General features: G+C 32.1%; 2 protein-coding genes across 2 annotated transcripts; both read left to right on the forward strand.

The window, feature by feature from the left end:
* Nucleotides 1-2083: 2083 nt before the first annotated feature.
* On the forward strand, nucleotides 2084-6408 carry LOC142627894 (WAT1-related protein At1g09380). Its single transcript, XM_075801780.1, has 7 exons — nucleotides 2084-2262; nucleotides 3982-4044; nucleotides 4327-4443; nucleotides 4556-4811; nucleotides 5044-5202; nucleotides 5716-5867; nucleotides 6207-6408. Exons 1-7 carry the CDS (start codon nucleotides 2084-2086, stop codon nucleotides 6406-6408), a joined length of 1128 nt encoding a protein of 375 aa, XP_075657895.1.
* Nucleotides 6409-10755: 4347 nt separating this feature from the next.
* LOC142627904 (ADP-ribosylation factor 2-like) lies at nucleotides 10756-14048 on the forward strand. Its single transcript, XM_075801804.1, has 7 exons — nucleotides 10756-10863; nucleotides 11683-11843; nucleotides 11987-12057; nucleotides 12949-13068; nucleotides 13397-13515; nucleotides 13644-13725; nucleotides 13816-14048. Exons 2-7 carry the CDS (start codon nucleotides 11696-11698, stop codon nucleotides 13819-13821), a joined length of 546 nt encoding a protein of 181 aa, XP_075657919.1. The 5' UTR covers nucleotides 10756-10863; nucleotides 11683-11695; the 3' UTR covers nucleotides 13822-14048.
* Nucleotides 14049-16186: the final 2138 nt, after the last annotated feature.

Consider the following 16186-nt stretch of genomic DNA (forward strand, 5'->3'; position numbering starts at 1 on the left):
GGTCTCACAATACTATTTATACATTTAAAAATTAATTATTTTGCTACAGTGTTTTCAGTTTTCAGCAATAAGTTCTATCCAAACGGACCCATAGTAAATACTTTTTCTAACACAATAGTGGATTCATGAATATAAAACATTGTAAGACCATAATCAATTTCATTCACATTTTTACAATTATCATATGTGACAAATTGTGAATAGTTGCCTTTCATTTTTATATGAACCCACTATTTTGTCCACCACTCACAATTAGGCACATATGATAATTGTGGAATTGATTGTGGTTTTAGAATTTTTTTAATATACTCTATCTCACTTTTCCTGTTTCAATTTATAATATACCAATTGTGGTATGCCTTATGTTTGATTTTTTCAAATTTAATCTTTATAGTTATTTTTAAGAAAAGTAAAAAATAAAATATTTATATATACAACTTGTGGAATATGAATAATTCTAGTACCACATATTAAAAAAAAAAAAAACCACAACTATCTTACATGGCAAGTTATGATTACCTGTCTAATACTTTTATATGTACTCATCACTTTTTTCCCCAAAAATTCTAAGATCACATAAAATACTACAACTTTGGCCACAACTGTCTATGTGACACACTGTGAAAGGCAGAGAAAAAGTGGTAGATTTATGTTAAAGTGATATACAACCAATCATAATCTAAATCGTAAGGTAGTTAGTTAGGATAAAAATTGTAAAATTTTATGTATAGTACTATAATTGTTTTTTTTTTCATTAATCATAATCTAGGACCATATGAAATACTTCAACTCACAACTGTATGGTCCTAGAATTAATTTTTGATGGAATATATATTGGAATACAGATATTAGTGCAAACAATTTGTAATGACAAGTGGTATAAAAAATTTATCGGTCATGAATTGCAAAAGACTTGCTAGAAGAGCACGAGAAAGATCTCAGCAATGAATAACAATTAATGTTCAAAACTGTGGACACTGTACAAACAGCTGTTATTCAGTATGTTTTCTTAATTACATTACCTACTTCTCCTCCTCCTCCAAGAAACCTTTATTTATTACTTAAAAGGCGAAAAGAACAAAATTAAAATCCTCTATGGTATATTCTACCCTTGTTCAAAATTTTCTGAAATTTGAATAAAATTTACACCATGTGTCATATTGATGTTCTAAAATTGTCGTTCCATCGATTACAATCTATCTTATTTGTCTTTTCCTTGTAAAGTAAGGAACGTATACAATGATAAAAAATTAAACACGTAACATACTATAATCGATAAAATACAAAGCGAAACACTCACAATTTGAAAGACAATTTTTGTCCTGCCTAGTCATACTTGATATTCCAAATTAACAATTATCGAGTAGTTAACTAAAATCATTTATGCATTAGAAATATTGGTGTCACAATTTTTACTTTTTAATTAAACCAGGGCACATGTTACAAAGTTTTGCAAACATCCATAGCATAAATCTTGTTGCAGAGAGGAGCCAATCCTTTGTTCATGGCATAGATGCTACACAAGCTATATCTGAATTGTGGGTTTTCCTGCCTTATTGAATCCAAATAGCCAGGCATTGTAACTTTTCTTTACCCAACTACATTGCACCAATTGGTAAAACATAAAGCTTTAACAGCTAGCTGCTATGCAAGGCCATTGAAGACCCACCACCATTCATTCAGAGATGGGTCCCATTTCTAGCTTCTGCTGACATGGCAGGGGAAAGGAATTTGCTCTTGCTTGAAAGCCTGTGAATGTGGCCAAAGGTGGCAATACCCAGCACAAATTTGAAACTGAAAGCTGCTTTATGCAGTAATTAGTGGCTTCCACTTGTTATTTCCATGCATAGGTCCAAGTGTTGAAAGAGTGAGAGAGAGAATTCAATCTTCAACGGTTTCTCTCTTTTCCATGCAATGCAAGATTCTCTATAAATATATCTATTCCTTCATACATCATTTCTCATCCTCTAAACATATCTATCTCCCTCTCTCTCTCTCTCTCTCTCTCTCTCTATAAGACAACCTCTATTTCCCTCTTTTGGGAAATAGTACTGAAATACTAGTACAACTACTGCAAGAAACAATGGCTGGTGGTGATCTTCTACCTTTCGTGTCCATTGTTCTTGTGCAGTTAGGCTATGCAGGGATGAACTTCACATCAATGTTTGCCATGCACTCTGGAATGCACCCTCTTGTCCTTGTGGCTTACAGGCTTCTGTTTGCAACGGTGGCAATTGCTCCCTTTGCTTATTTCATGGAGCGGTAATATAAAAACTCTCCAAAAAAAGTTGATAAAGTATACACATTATACAGTGATCATCATAACTCTGTTTTGGTTGTTTCTTGCATATGCATAGTTTTCGCTTAAGTCACGTTTTGCTTGTTTGTGTTGTTTGTTTTAGAGTTGGTGGAGTTTGGACTTTTCTTGCTATATATGGAAATTTTTTTTTGATTTCTTGTAACTGACTTGATAATTAAGTACCATGCTTTTCTTACAGTCTTTTTGTTTGATTCAGATTTTTCTTTTTCTTATGTTCATGTGGACTATCCACACGTTCATTCACATACATGATACATGTTTAGTTCCATTTGTGGACAGAGAATGACGTTGGAGCTTTTCATTGTAAATATTGGTTATCTGATATTTTTATATTGAAAATCATGGTATATATATATATAGCTCGTGTCTTGAAAATAGAATGAACTTTTTGTAGTACAGGATTCTCATTTAATTTCCAAGTGAAAATGAGTTTATAACCATGAACTTTTTCTTCTTTTTTATTGGTTATACTTCAACTCATCAAGAGAGAGAGAGAGAGAGAGTGGTTTCCACTACCTTATCAAAAGTTCTGAGCTTGCAATTAATCAGAATATCCTTGAAGATATTGAATGTTGAAACTGTTGGTAACTCTGTGAATGACAAAAGGGATGTTGCATTTCACTAGGCTAGGCATGTTTGCCGCGTAGTTTATACAATTTGATAGGAAGATAGACCTATAGTAGTTAGCTGACAAGTACATACAAATAATTAAATACGCTCGGTTGTTTTTTTGCATGGCTAAAGCATGAGCTATAAATGCTCTATATGTCACTTCTTGCGTGTTCATTTTGATACCCTTAAAGAATTTTTTTTTTCTTTATTAAACTTATTTAGCTTATGTCTAATTCTTAAAGATTTACTTATTTTAGGTGCAGCTGTATTTTTCTCAGCTCATTCTTTAAGTCCATTAAACCAATCAAAATATATTATCCCAAATTAATGAGCACTTAATTAGTGTTAGGTGTGCTAGCTAGATGTTGATTTATGTGCCCCATGAAGATAATATGGAAGAGTGGATTTATTTTGGATTTGCAAAATATAAATTTATGATTAATATGTTCTACCTAATGCTTTCAATAACCCCTCCTTCTCATACCATACTCATCAGGCTTTTGCTAAAGTTCTTCAATTGCAGTTGCTCTTTTTTGCATGACCACAAATCTTATACTGTCATTTTGGCTTCTCTCTCACTCATATTATTTGTTGCATGGGAAGCTTGTATATGTTTATACTTTATGGTTTGGTTCCTCATCTCTATTAAGCATTCTGTTCACAAGTAAAGCTAGTGTATAGACTACTGAAGAGGCAGTACAGGTGATCTTTGTCAACATTATTATATATGGGTGAATGAAGTGCCAGGACGCCTGTAATCATCTTCTAATATATACCATATGAGATGAAGGCATGCAAGATTAATTTCCTTTCACATGAGAGGTGGAAAGAAACTATTTTGGCTAATATATCAACTTGTGGTAGAGTCATATTCAATTTTGTTAAATACCAATATTATAATATGAATGATTTTATGAATGGCAATGTTTACAATAAAATGTATATTACTTTTTAGTCTTTTTTCATGGTTCACTTTAGAACAATATATATATAAATATATATATATATATATATATATATATATATAAATATTTCATATCTTTCTGCAGGAAGACAAGACCCAGGATTACAATGTCTATTTTGTGGCAGACATTTTTATGTTCCTTAACAGGGTATGCATTTTCAAACTTGAACTTCCTAGTCCATAAGTTACTATCATGTTTGTAATTTTGTATGCCATGCCAAAATGTTCTAGGCCATCATGGCCATGTTTTAGATGAAATATTTGTTCAATCTTTTCCTTGATGAATTACAATATTCTAGTCTTTTGTTTTCTACATGTCTAACACATGTTAATTTACATATGATCTTTGCTTCGGTTTGTGACAATTAGTATTTGATTTTTTATATATATTTTTTACAAAGTTGTACCCTAACATGAACTCAAAGTGCAGGGCAACTGGAAATATGGTCCTTTACTTCATAGGGTTAAAGAACTCAAGCCCAACAATTGGATGTGCATTAACTAACACACTTCCAGCATTTACTTTCATCCTTGCAGTCCTTTGCAGGTAGCTTATTTTTCTGTTTATTCAGGAAATAGTTCAAATGACAGTTCACTGACTTCACTCCTTTCTTCCAATTGAGTACAAGGATTAAAAGTTTTAAGTTGATGTTTGGTAGGCAAGAATCTCTGGGAATCAAGACCAGGCCAGGTCAAGCAAAGGTAATAGGAACAATTATATGTGTAGGTGGAGCCCTTATATTGTCATTCTACCATGGAAACATCATTAATATAGGCGAATCCAGCATTCACTGGACATACGCTGAGAATATGGAAAAGAATAGCTCCACTTCTAGCAGCCATGGGAATGTCATCTTAGGCCCCTTTCTCCTTATTCTTAGTTCTCTCTCTTGGTCAATATGGTTCATAATCCAAGTAAGTACTCAGATCCATTACACTAAAGCTTTTGATTTTGTTGGACTATTGTATTATTCTCCCAGTTATACTTCAAATCTTTGGCATATGGTATGGACCAATTACTGTCATTCACACTTATAAAGTGAGAATGATTTTATGCATATTGATTTGTATTACATTGCATGCATGGTTCAAATGCCAGTTTCAGACTTTCATGATTCCTTGTAGTACTAACTGTTTATAATTTCAGGCAAGAATGAGCAAGACGTTTTCAGCACCATACACGAGTACCACCTTGATGTGTTTCATGGGCTTCATTGAGTGTGGGATCATTGCCGCAATTTCCAAACCTGTCATTTCTGCATGGTCATTGAACGATCCAATGTGGCTTCTTGCAGCTCTCTATACAGTATGCTTCACTTCTCTTGATTTGTTGAAAACAATTTGCAGGATTAGTGTTTCTTTTCTTTTCTTTTTTGGGACAAGGAATATTCATTTCCAGGCCTAGGAAATTCTCTTCAAAGAAAACTGAGTTGACAAATTAAGAATTTCAGTCACATTCATTAGTGTCAAATATCATCAAGCTAGTGAGTTCTCCACTCCTATTATCTAAAACACTTATCATGAATAAATCTTGGGATGGAGAGCCCTTTAATATGGAGCAGCAAGTTTGTATACCGGATTTCAGTTCCTGAGAGTTCTAAAAATGTTTTCATTAGCTAGCTAAATGATGTTTCAGACTTAAAATATAAGCCATAAGTTATTATTATAAGTGACTTCTATATAATTTTAAGGCCGACCTGGACTAATATGTTGATGATTAATAGCTGACCCCAAAAGTTTGGGACCAAGACTAGGTTGTTGACTTGTTGTTACATATAGTTTTAAGGTCCTAATTTGAAAATCATAATGTTGATTTCAGGGGGTTGTGTGCTCTGCACTAGCATTTGCTGTCACTTCATGGGCTATCCAGTTGAAAGGTCCTCTCTATGTCTCAGTGTTCACCCCCTTGTTGCTTGTTATAGTGGCTATTACCAGTTGGGCCCTGCTTCGTGAGCAATTATATGTTGGAACGTATGTAAACATTTTACTTACAAATTTCTTATCTATTTTGGCCTCATTTGGATATATGTTTTATTTTTTTTCAATACATATATATGTGGCAATCTCTTTGGACTGACTAAATTCAAAAATCTTTTCTTGATTAATTTTTCTCCAAAACTTAGACCAAGTTGTAACTTAAACTTAATAGTTCAAAAGAGATTGCCACATACTTGTGTAAAAATGTAAATATTCCAAAATTGTGTTATACTTTTACAAGTGGTATTGAGTTTTCTTGTCTAGTGTATTGTTTGCCTTTACAACAAGTTTGATCAGCATATTGCTGTTACTAAAACTATGTTGTTAATTCAGAGCTTTAGGGTCACTTTTGATTGTTATGGGGCTTTATGCTGTTCTGTGGGGAAAAAATAAGGAGACAAAACCAGCAAATGCTATCGAAGAGATAGAAGCAACAAAGATAGATGAAGATATGATCGCGAAGGACTTGGAAATGCAGTTTGATGCAAAATCAAATGGCAATCACAATAGAGCAGAGAAACCAGAAGACATGTAATCCAATTCAAAATTGTTGAGTGCTCCATCCTATGTTGAAGTGTAACGTATGTTTCGCCTCAATGTCCTAAGTTTCACAATTTCAAGTTTTTGCTCTCATACTGTATCACCTTGAAACACTAGCTTTCATGGTAGAAGGAAAGTGAAAAAAATTATCTTGTTGTACTACTTAAGTAATATGAGAAATGTCAAATATGATGTTCAGAAGCTATTTATCAAATTGGTTGAAACTCTCTAAAAAAAAATCAAATTGGTTAAGAAGAAAGATTATTCCTATGAGCTATTAGCCCGTAATAATTAATAAAGAATAGTATGACATTGCAAAGTCACAGTGGCATAATGTTCTGCATACTTCAACAGAACAAGATTATAGGAAAATGTAGTATTCTTGATATTTATCTAAAAAGGGACACAATTTTTCGCAACATATTAAGGTGGTAAATTATTATTGGAGTTACATCTCTTTCACCTATTTTTATGCACAAATCATAATATGACATGAAAAAAGTTGTGAGAAATAAATATCTAAAAACATAACTCTCAACAAAATCAATATCTACCCAAACCCAAAAATGTCATTGGTGTATGACAAAAATAGCTTATCTGCTACATATGAGTTTTAAACAGCCTCACTCAATTCCCTTTTATAATTTATTGGTCAAAACTTATGATTGAAGATGGGCAATTCAAAATGATTCACCTATTATTGACTACTAAGCTTTCACCTAACATATTATAAGATCCTAAAAAAAAAAAAAAGAGTTCATGAATTCTAAGCAAGATTTAATTATTCAACTCATATCATCATAGATCGTCCACATTTATCCCTGATGAAAGCACATGGATTCTGCCAGCTACATAAACCTGGTGTGATTAATACTTGTATCCCTCATGAAATTCACATGGATTTGCAAGCTGCACAAACCTACTATGACTAATAATATGTTTTTTTATAATCATTTTCATTAATTATGATTAATTACATGTTAAAAAGCTAATTTAATCCTCCAATTAGTATGTGGCGAATTTTACGTTGATCTCTTATTAGTTGCCTCAATGTAATCCTTACACGATTAATTGTGTCGATTTAGCAGTCCCTTAACCTTTAGAATCAAGCTAATTGCATTGTTGGATCTCCTTCCAATTAAATTTTAACAAATTAACTCATGTGATAAATGGAACACATGTTAAAGAGGTTATTAAGAAAAATGTAAAATTTTCAAAATCAAATCAATTTCAACCATTAATTTTGTTAAAATTTAAAGGAAAAGCAAATCCAAGGATGACATTAATCTAATTTTGAAATTTGAAAGACTTAACTGACATAATTAATATTTGAAAGACCAAATTGAACTTTCTTAATAGTTAAAGGATTAATTTAAGGTTAACTATATAGATTTTAAGTTTTTGAAATAAATAGGGGAAAAAAAAAACAAACAAAGAAGAAATTATTTATTTTATAACCTTATTAAGCCATAAATATAAGTTTATCGATACAAAAGATTTCATAATATATTTTTCAAAGTTTATTAAGATTGTAAGTTGTGAATGCTATACAATAAAAGTAGTACCTGTAATGAATTTATATGAGAATGATGTTACACCAATCATAAATTGATGCAAAAATTGTGAAGACACTAGGATGTGGCAAAATCGTACAAGTTGTGAAAAAAATTGCTACTAATATGTCAAGATCAGACTAAGACCCACAATTTCAGTGCATAAGTGATCACCCATGGCAAAGAAGTCTTCCCTAAATTTCTCATGGAAAATTATTAAGTGTTTTTGGAGCATAGTGATATGGTGTTTCCTCCTCTCACACATATGAATCTCACCATAAAGTTAATTAGTGGGATCCATTGTGAATGTGAGAGGAGAGATCACTACGTCACAAAGCACCTAATAATTACTCTTAGTTTATTTTACGATTAAGAGTTTATTTTTTAGGATTTAACAATGTACAAATTAGGACATCATTTAAAATTTGAAATAAAAAACTATTTACACTTTTAAATTTTGTAAAATTTGATCTAAATTATAAAATACTAGCACTAATTTCATCACATGCGCTTCAAGTGTGCGATGAGGCTCTCAAGGGTGTCATGACACTAGTCTAAAAAAATGAAAAAATTAAATGGAAAGAGATCTGTAATATGAAAGATTTAAATATGTAGTGTCTACTTTTATGAAGGTGGTGGAGCAATTAGAGAAAAAGAGACAAAGTGAAAGCCAAAGGAAAAGAGAAAACAATATAATGAAATTTATTAAGAAAATAATATGTTCATACATTTTTAGTGATTACCTTCTTTTGAAATTAGTGGAAATGTCATGGTTTTAAAAACTAGATCGAATTGGACATTTCAAATGATTGAATTGGGAATTAGTATGGTAAAAATCGAGAAAATCAACGGTTCAATAGGTAAGTATCGAAAACTGGATGTATTTTCAGTTCTTTGACCGTTTCAGTTTTTAAAACCATGAAGAACGTAGGAACAGATTTGCAGGATTGGACTTAATTTTTAGAATCTGAAGAAGAAAGAGAAAAGATGATAAATATGGAGAGACATGTAGAATAAAGTAACTTCTTGTTATTATGAGTATAAAGTTGGTGGGAACGTGAAAGTAATATGTTCAAGAGAAAAAAAAATTGTATGTAATTTTTTTTAAAAAGATAAATTTTTTGTTAGTATATTGTTTTATTGAACTTATCTAAAATTTAGGAGTTTTAAAATTAGAAATTCTATGTGTCTAATCCTATTATTTAAACTTTCTGAACATGTAAATTTGACTGTATTTTGGCCATAAAAAGGTAGGAATCCAACAAGGAAAAACACTTAAATAATAGTATAGATATTAATTTCAAATGGTGACAATCCTTATTTTCCATCACAAAAGAACATTTATACAAAAGAACATTTGGCAACAAATTTCACGTATGTTGAAGTCACAAATAATTAGTAGTAGGTACAAAAATGATTTTACCAATGGATCTAGATAAGTATGAGTGAGAGCTTACCAACTTAACTATTGTTAAAAGAATCCAAATTTGGTAAGGAGAGGTTTAAAATCCGTGTTTTACACTATCTAATAAGTAGGGATGACAATTTTACCCCGCCCTTCCTTGCCTCGCTTCACATGGATTTTTCCTGCATCACTAAGGTGGTGGGGTGAGGACGGTGTGAGATTTTAGCCATGCATCATGAGGTAAGGCAGGGATGGGTTCAAACTTTTTAGACCCAATCCACTCTGCCTTGCTTCATCCCCGCCCCGCCCTCCATTGATAAGAGTTAAATTGTAAAATTTTTATACCCTAAAACCCTACTATTTAAACAAATAAAATATGAACTTATTTTACTTTACCTCTCTCTCTCTCTCTCTCTCTATAGCAAGGATGGAAATACGGTACCAAATTTAACATTTTTTTTTTGATTTCATTGCAAACAAATTTATATACTATTGAATTATTGATTTTATATAATGAGATTTTTGTTTTTATTGTGATATTATCTTGTTAAACATTTTAATAATATTATTATTCAATTTTTGCTAAAAATTATTTTGATTTGATGGGATAAATTTATTTTTAATTTCAAATATATTTTTATTAATGAAACATGTTTTATTAAAAACAATTGCAATAGTTGTGGACAAATTAATAAAGAGTAGAGTTTTATAGGTGGACTGGGGTTTTGCGAGGCTCCAAGGAGCGGGGATGGAGCAAAATTTTTTTTCCCAAAGACAAAACCATGTGGGGGCGGAGATGAAGATCTCATCTTTCGGACCCGCCTCGCCCCATTACCATTTCTACTAATAAGAAATTGCTACATCAATTTTTTATTTAAAATTCAATACATCATTCCTCACGTCATAACATCTCAATAAAACTAATAGTTAGGTTGAATTTTCAAATATGTATTAAGGGTGTTTTAACTTTTAACCACATTCTTATGGAATTTAGAATGCGTTTGGATAGCACAACACGTCCACGTCCAGCCCGTTTTTTTTTTTTCCACGTGCATATGTCACTGTTCATTGGCCATAAACAGTGATTTTAGGCCAATGAACAGTACTTTTTGGGATGAACAGTAATTTTTACACATTAAAAAATTATTTTTATACAGTATTTTTAGTTTTCAGTTTTCAGTTTTCAACAATAAGTTCTATCCAAACGGACTCTTACCGTAAAATTTGTTTGCATTTTGCTCCAAATTCACAACACTTTTCCCATCTGGCAATATTCATTCCACACCAAACCCTAACAGACGTCACCCAAACGTTTGGCCCCCACCAAAACAAGAGACGCCGTTAAAAGAGCCGTTATCTTAACCCCTATATAAAACCATTCACAGCCTTTACCATTATTTTCGTTCCCATTTCTTTCTCTCTCTCTCTCTCTCTCTCTCTCTCAGGGCAGCTTGTCTCAGATCTGCCCAATCCCACCTCACACATTCACCATGTAAGCTCTCTCTCTCTCTCTCTCTCTCTCTCTCTATATATATATATATATATATATGTGGATGAATCTGGATCTGAGTTTGGTTTAGATCTGAAACTGTTTATGAAGCTTTGGTTAAAGTTATGGTCTTTTTGCATTTTACATTGCAGATTTGATGTTTTTGATAGGAACCCATTTGGATGTTTGCTTTGTACAACGTTTATCCCTTTTTGCTTTTGAGGTTTCTCATAGATCTGTTACATCTAGGACCTCTTTAGGTGTAATTTGTCGGAACCCATTTGGATTTTTGTTCCATAGCATGTTTTGTGTTCTTAGAAAATGTTGATAAAACATGAATCGGTGGCTGTCTTCCATAAAAATGTCATCTTTATTATTTATAAATAATGGGTCTTTTTAAAAATGTCATCTTTTCTTTTCGTAGATCTGATTAATGGTTTAAGATACATATGGTTATTAATGGATGCAAATATTTGTGTTTTAGATGGGTCTGGTCAATGAGAATTGTATATGATCTCATTTGTGAGATAAACTTGTTTCTTTTAGATCTTTGGTAATTTAATTCTGTGATATATGTAGACTGTTGGGCTAATTTGATGTAGGTTTCATAGATCAATGCTTGAAAAACCAATCATATCATAACTATGAGTTGATAAACAAGACATTTTATACCATATAGGTTAATGTAGAAGTCATTATAATCATGGATTTGAATATTGTGTGTATTATACAATCAGGAGTTATGTGATGTGTATGTAGGTAGGTATGAGTGTATTTATGTTAGATTAATTTGGTATCTGACTTGGGATTTTGGGGATTCAGCTTGAGATAAAAGATGGGGCTGTCTTTCACCAAGCTTTTTAGCCGGCTCTTTGCCAAGAAGGAGATGCGAATTCTAATGGTGGGTCTCGATGCAGCTGGTAAGACCACCATTTTGTACAAGCTCAAGCTTGGAGAGATTGTGACCACCATTCCTACAATTGGTATGCTTTTTATATTTTTTTCAAAATTGTTTGGTTGTATAGATGTGCTGCTAGTTTTTAGTCAGAGGTAGTTGGATTTTACCAAATTGTTTTGTTGCTTGGCATTAGATTTTTGCAATTGATACAATTTGTATTTTACTCAGGTTTCAATGTGGAGACTGTGGAATACAAGAACATCAGCTTCACTGTCTGGGATGTCGGGGGCCAGGACAAGGTATGTGATCTTAGTATTTAAGTCTCTTAACAACTGAAACTTTAAGCATAAATGTGAAGTCAGGAAAATATTGTTAATTATATCATGTTTCTGTGATTGTTATGTGCACCTAGTTTCTTTAGTGCTTATGGAAGGTCTTGTGCTGACTAGATATTGAACCATTAGCACACAACAAATTCATAAGCTACATCTACTAGCTACCTTCTGATTCAGTTTTTCCTTGTCTATTTAAGGAAAAGCTATTCAGCTTGTGGCAGACATTTCAGACAAGTATCTGATAACTTGTGTGTAGTTGCTGTTGGTTATTATGTGCATATGTCTGGCCTTGTACTAATTAGATGCTTGTCCATTAGCACGCATCATAAAAATAATGTATGTACATTATTTTGAGCCACCTTGCCTTTCAGTTTCTTCCTTAGTTTTAAGAGGAAGTATGTTTTTGTGTTGGGCATGTGTAGTCATTCGTGATTTATGTGCTTATTGACGGTCTTGTGCTGATTAGTTGTTCCATCAGCACATAACATATTCATAAGCTACATTGAATGCCATATTGTATTTTCAGTTTTTCCTTATTCTATTTGAGGACAGCTATTCCTGTTGTGGCGTACATAATCTATACACAGGACTCTCTATATATTTATGCATGCATGTATGTATGCATACATACATATGCAATTAGGCATGTGTATACTTGAATGCTTTTATGTTTGTATCATGCATTAGTTGGTTAACATAGGTACTTTTGACACTTTGAAAATGGCATGCTTATGGGTGATCTATTGTTATTAATATGTTGTTGGTGATACACCAAGTTAAATTTATTGAGAGCTATACCTTCCCTTAGGCATTATTGTCTGTCCATTTTCTAAGTCTTGTATGGTGCATGTACAGATTCGACCTTTGTGGAGACATTACTTCCAAAACACTCAAGGGCTTATCTTCGTGGTTGATAGCAATGACCGTGACCGTGTGGTTGAGGCTAGGGATGAGCTGCATCGGATGTTGAATGAGGTAACTAAAGGCTCCATCTTGTTATAAACTGAGTGGAACCTGTAATGTTTTAGTTTAGTTAGATCTTTGAAAAGGTTATTGATTTTTTTTTATCTAAACTAACACAATTAAATATAATTAACAATTCACATAATTAGTTGGATCATTTTATTACTGACATTGCTTTGTAATACTGTTATTCTCTGCTGTATTCTAATTCAACTGTTTTGGTATTAATAACATATATACCCCTTGTACATCTTACTGCCAATAGCTCATTTTACTTACCATCTGTGAGTTTTGTTTAAAATTTTCTTGTGCATAATAATATTGCTGGTTGAATGCCTAGGATGAATTGAGGGAGGCTGTGCTGCTTGTATTTGCAAACAAGCAGGATCTTCCAAATGCCATGAATGCCGCTGAAATAACTGATAAGCTTGGTCTTCATTCCCTCCGTCAACGCCACTGGTATGTTAACACACACGCGCACACACTCCCCTCTCTCTCTCTCTCTCTCTCTCTCTCTCATGTTTTTCCCTATGCATAGGAAATTTGGCATCCACTGATTGGGGCCATTACTTTGGGTTCTATTTCAGGTATATCCAGAGCACATGTGCCACTTCAGGGGAAGGGCTGTACGAGGGACTAGACTGGCTTTCCAACAATATTGCTAACAAGGTTAGGCTCTAGTGCTGCATGCAACGTAAGTGATAATCTTCGATGTGGTTATGGGCTGGTTTATTAATATTTTCTCTTTGGTTTTTGCAGGCTTAGGAGATCCGTAAATCATCATTTACTTTTTTGGGCTGCAATCTCTGTCAAAAGGGATTTTGTCGTTATGTGGTGTTTATGCATTTTACATTTGATATTGTCTTGAGAATGTATCTGTTTGTTTAGATCATTGTTACAATATGATAGAAATTGACATTTGCCTTGTAGATTCTAAATAATTCATGATTTACAGTTCATAGATATGATTAAACCTTGCTTATTTTGAGATACCCTTGCTTTTGGTTCTCCTTCAATGGATATGGTTGTAATAGTTTCTCCTCCCCCTAATTCTCATTTATGATTAAAAGGTCAATCCTCCTATGTGGTGAAGTTGCATGGGTACTCGAAGATCCATTGACGATAAACCAATCTCTTTGTCTGGAATATCTTTGTTTGGAATAGTGGTAGTAAGTGGTACTTCAGTTTCTAGGGCTTGATTATGGGACGCATTCAAAAAGTTGTTGAAACTTAATCTATAACCATCAGGATTTTGGTTAAATGCCCAAAGATTTTGTTGTTGAAGCTTTAATAGATTAACAAGTGATTGGTTACATCTCAATAGCTGGGGGTCTTCATGAAATTTCAGATAAAAGGAATTGTATTCCAACTGTGGGGAGAGCTTCTTGTATACAGCAACCACAACAATTTGTTAATATTTGCACTTGCTTTTAGTACTTGAGGCCAAGTAAATTTTGAATGCATCACATCTTGAGTTAGAGCTCTGATATTTGCATCACTTTGCTCAACATTGCATTGTTGAGCAAAGTTGTTGAATTGGTGAACCAATATGCCATACTGAAACGTTGAGAAGGCCAGAAGGGTCACCCATTTAGAGTTCAGATACCTGCATCACTTGGTGTTGAAAGAGATTCATCTCTCATCATTGTTGCTTATGGTACATGAATTTGACCAATATCCAAGTTGAAGCCTACGAATTTTTTTTTTTTTTGGGCTGTAGGCCACGAAGTTTTGACCATCTGGTGTTGATAGCTTATATTGTTGAACTTTTTATTTTGTTTTATTTACTTATTCTTTGTTTAGTGTAATATATTACTGTGAGACACTGAAGCTTATAATGACACCTCTCCCATCTTTAGTTTCTAACACCTTTAGTTTCTAACAATTCCGCTAAACTACAATCAAGTATAACAACTCCACTAAATAAACACAGTTAATTTACTTTTCAAACCTTAGAGTCTTGGATGTCTTTTATTTAAATTTTTATGGTCAAAATTTTTTAATTTAAATCTTAAATTTTTTTAATGACAATTAGGAAAATTGTGAAAAAAGTTTAAATAAAACGTTTTTAGAAACTTCGATATCTAAATAAAACATTTTGGAAGTTTAAGATTTAAATGAATCACGCCCAAATCAACGAAGTTGTAATTACATTAGGATCTTAGTATATTATATTTTCTAGAAATAGTATAATAAAAGATTTCTAAGTTTCATATACAAATATAATAATGATAAATGTCTATAAATAACTATAATTATCTTTAAATTTCTATTTAGACTAAGAGAAAAAATAATAGAGATTAAAACTTCTATTATGTTAAATTTACTCATGTGGTTGCATTAATCGATGACTTACGCAGTTTAATTTTTTATTCTTGGGAGAAGATAACACATTTTGTATTGTATTGGCCAATGCAATTACATAGATGAATTTAATTCAAGAACCTAAGGTATAGAATCCTAATAAATGTAAGGAATTATGCTTAAATTTTTCTCTTATAATATTATGCATTTATTGGGGAAATTTTGTTGTACAATTATTGATTTAAAGAAAATTTATTAGAAATTAACTTTGAAACAAATAAATAGTTTAAAGCTGATTGAATTTGATTAAATGCGATTAAGAGTGCTCAACTTTAGGAAAAAGTAAATAATATCATGTCAGTTATATCAAATTTCAATAAATAAAAATAGTGATAGAATTCTAATATGATTAAAATTTGATATTGTTTGACGCTTAATGCGGTATCTTCTCCAGCTTTAGGGTGAGGCCAAGTGGATGTTGGTGTAAGGTTTTATTAAAAATTTTCCTAAATACTTATATCTTAGGGAAATGACTTTTATTTTATTCCATTCAAAATAATTTTATATAACTTCTAAAAAAAATTATATAGAGTATTGCTATATACATAATATTTTGACAACAAATTTTAAGGATTGTTATTACTTGTTTTAATTTCAAATTTCAACCCGCAACGCTGAACATAGTAGGAGTATTGCTGTTCTAGATATATTTCTAGATATATTTTTTTGAGAAGATTTTAGATACTTAATTTGATTTTATTATTTCAAAAATTCTTAAAATGTTTTAAAAGTAGAAACTCAAAAGAAAAAAAGAACAGAAATAAGA

Source organism: Castanea sativa, chromosome 3 (assembly GCF_040712315.1).
Source record: "Castanea sativa cultivar Marrone di Chiusa Pesio chromosome 3, ASM4071231v1".
Taxonomy (NCBI): domain Eukaryota; kingdom Viridiplantae; phylum Streptophyta; class Magnoliopsida; order Fagales; family Fagaceae; genus Castanea; species Castanea sativa.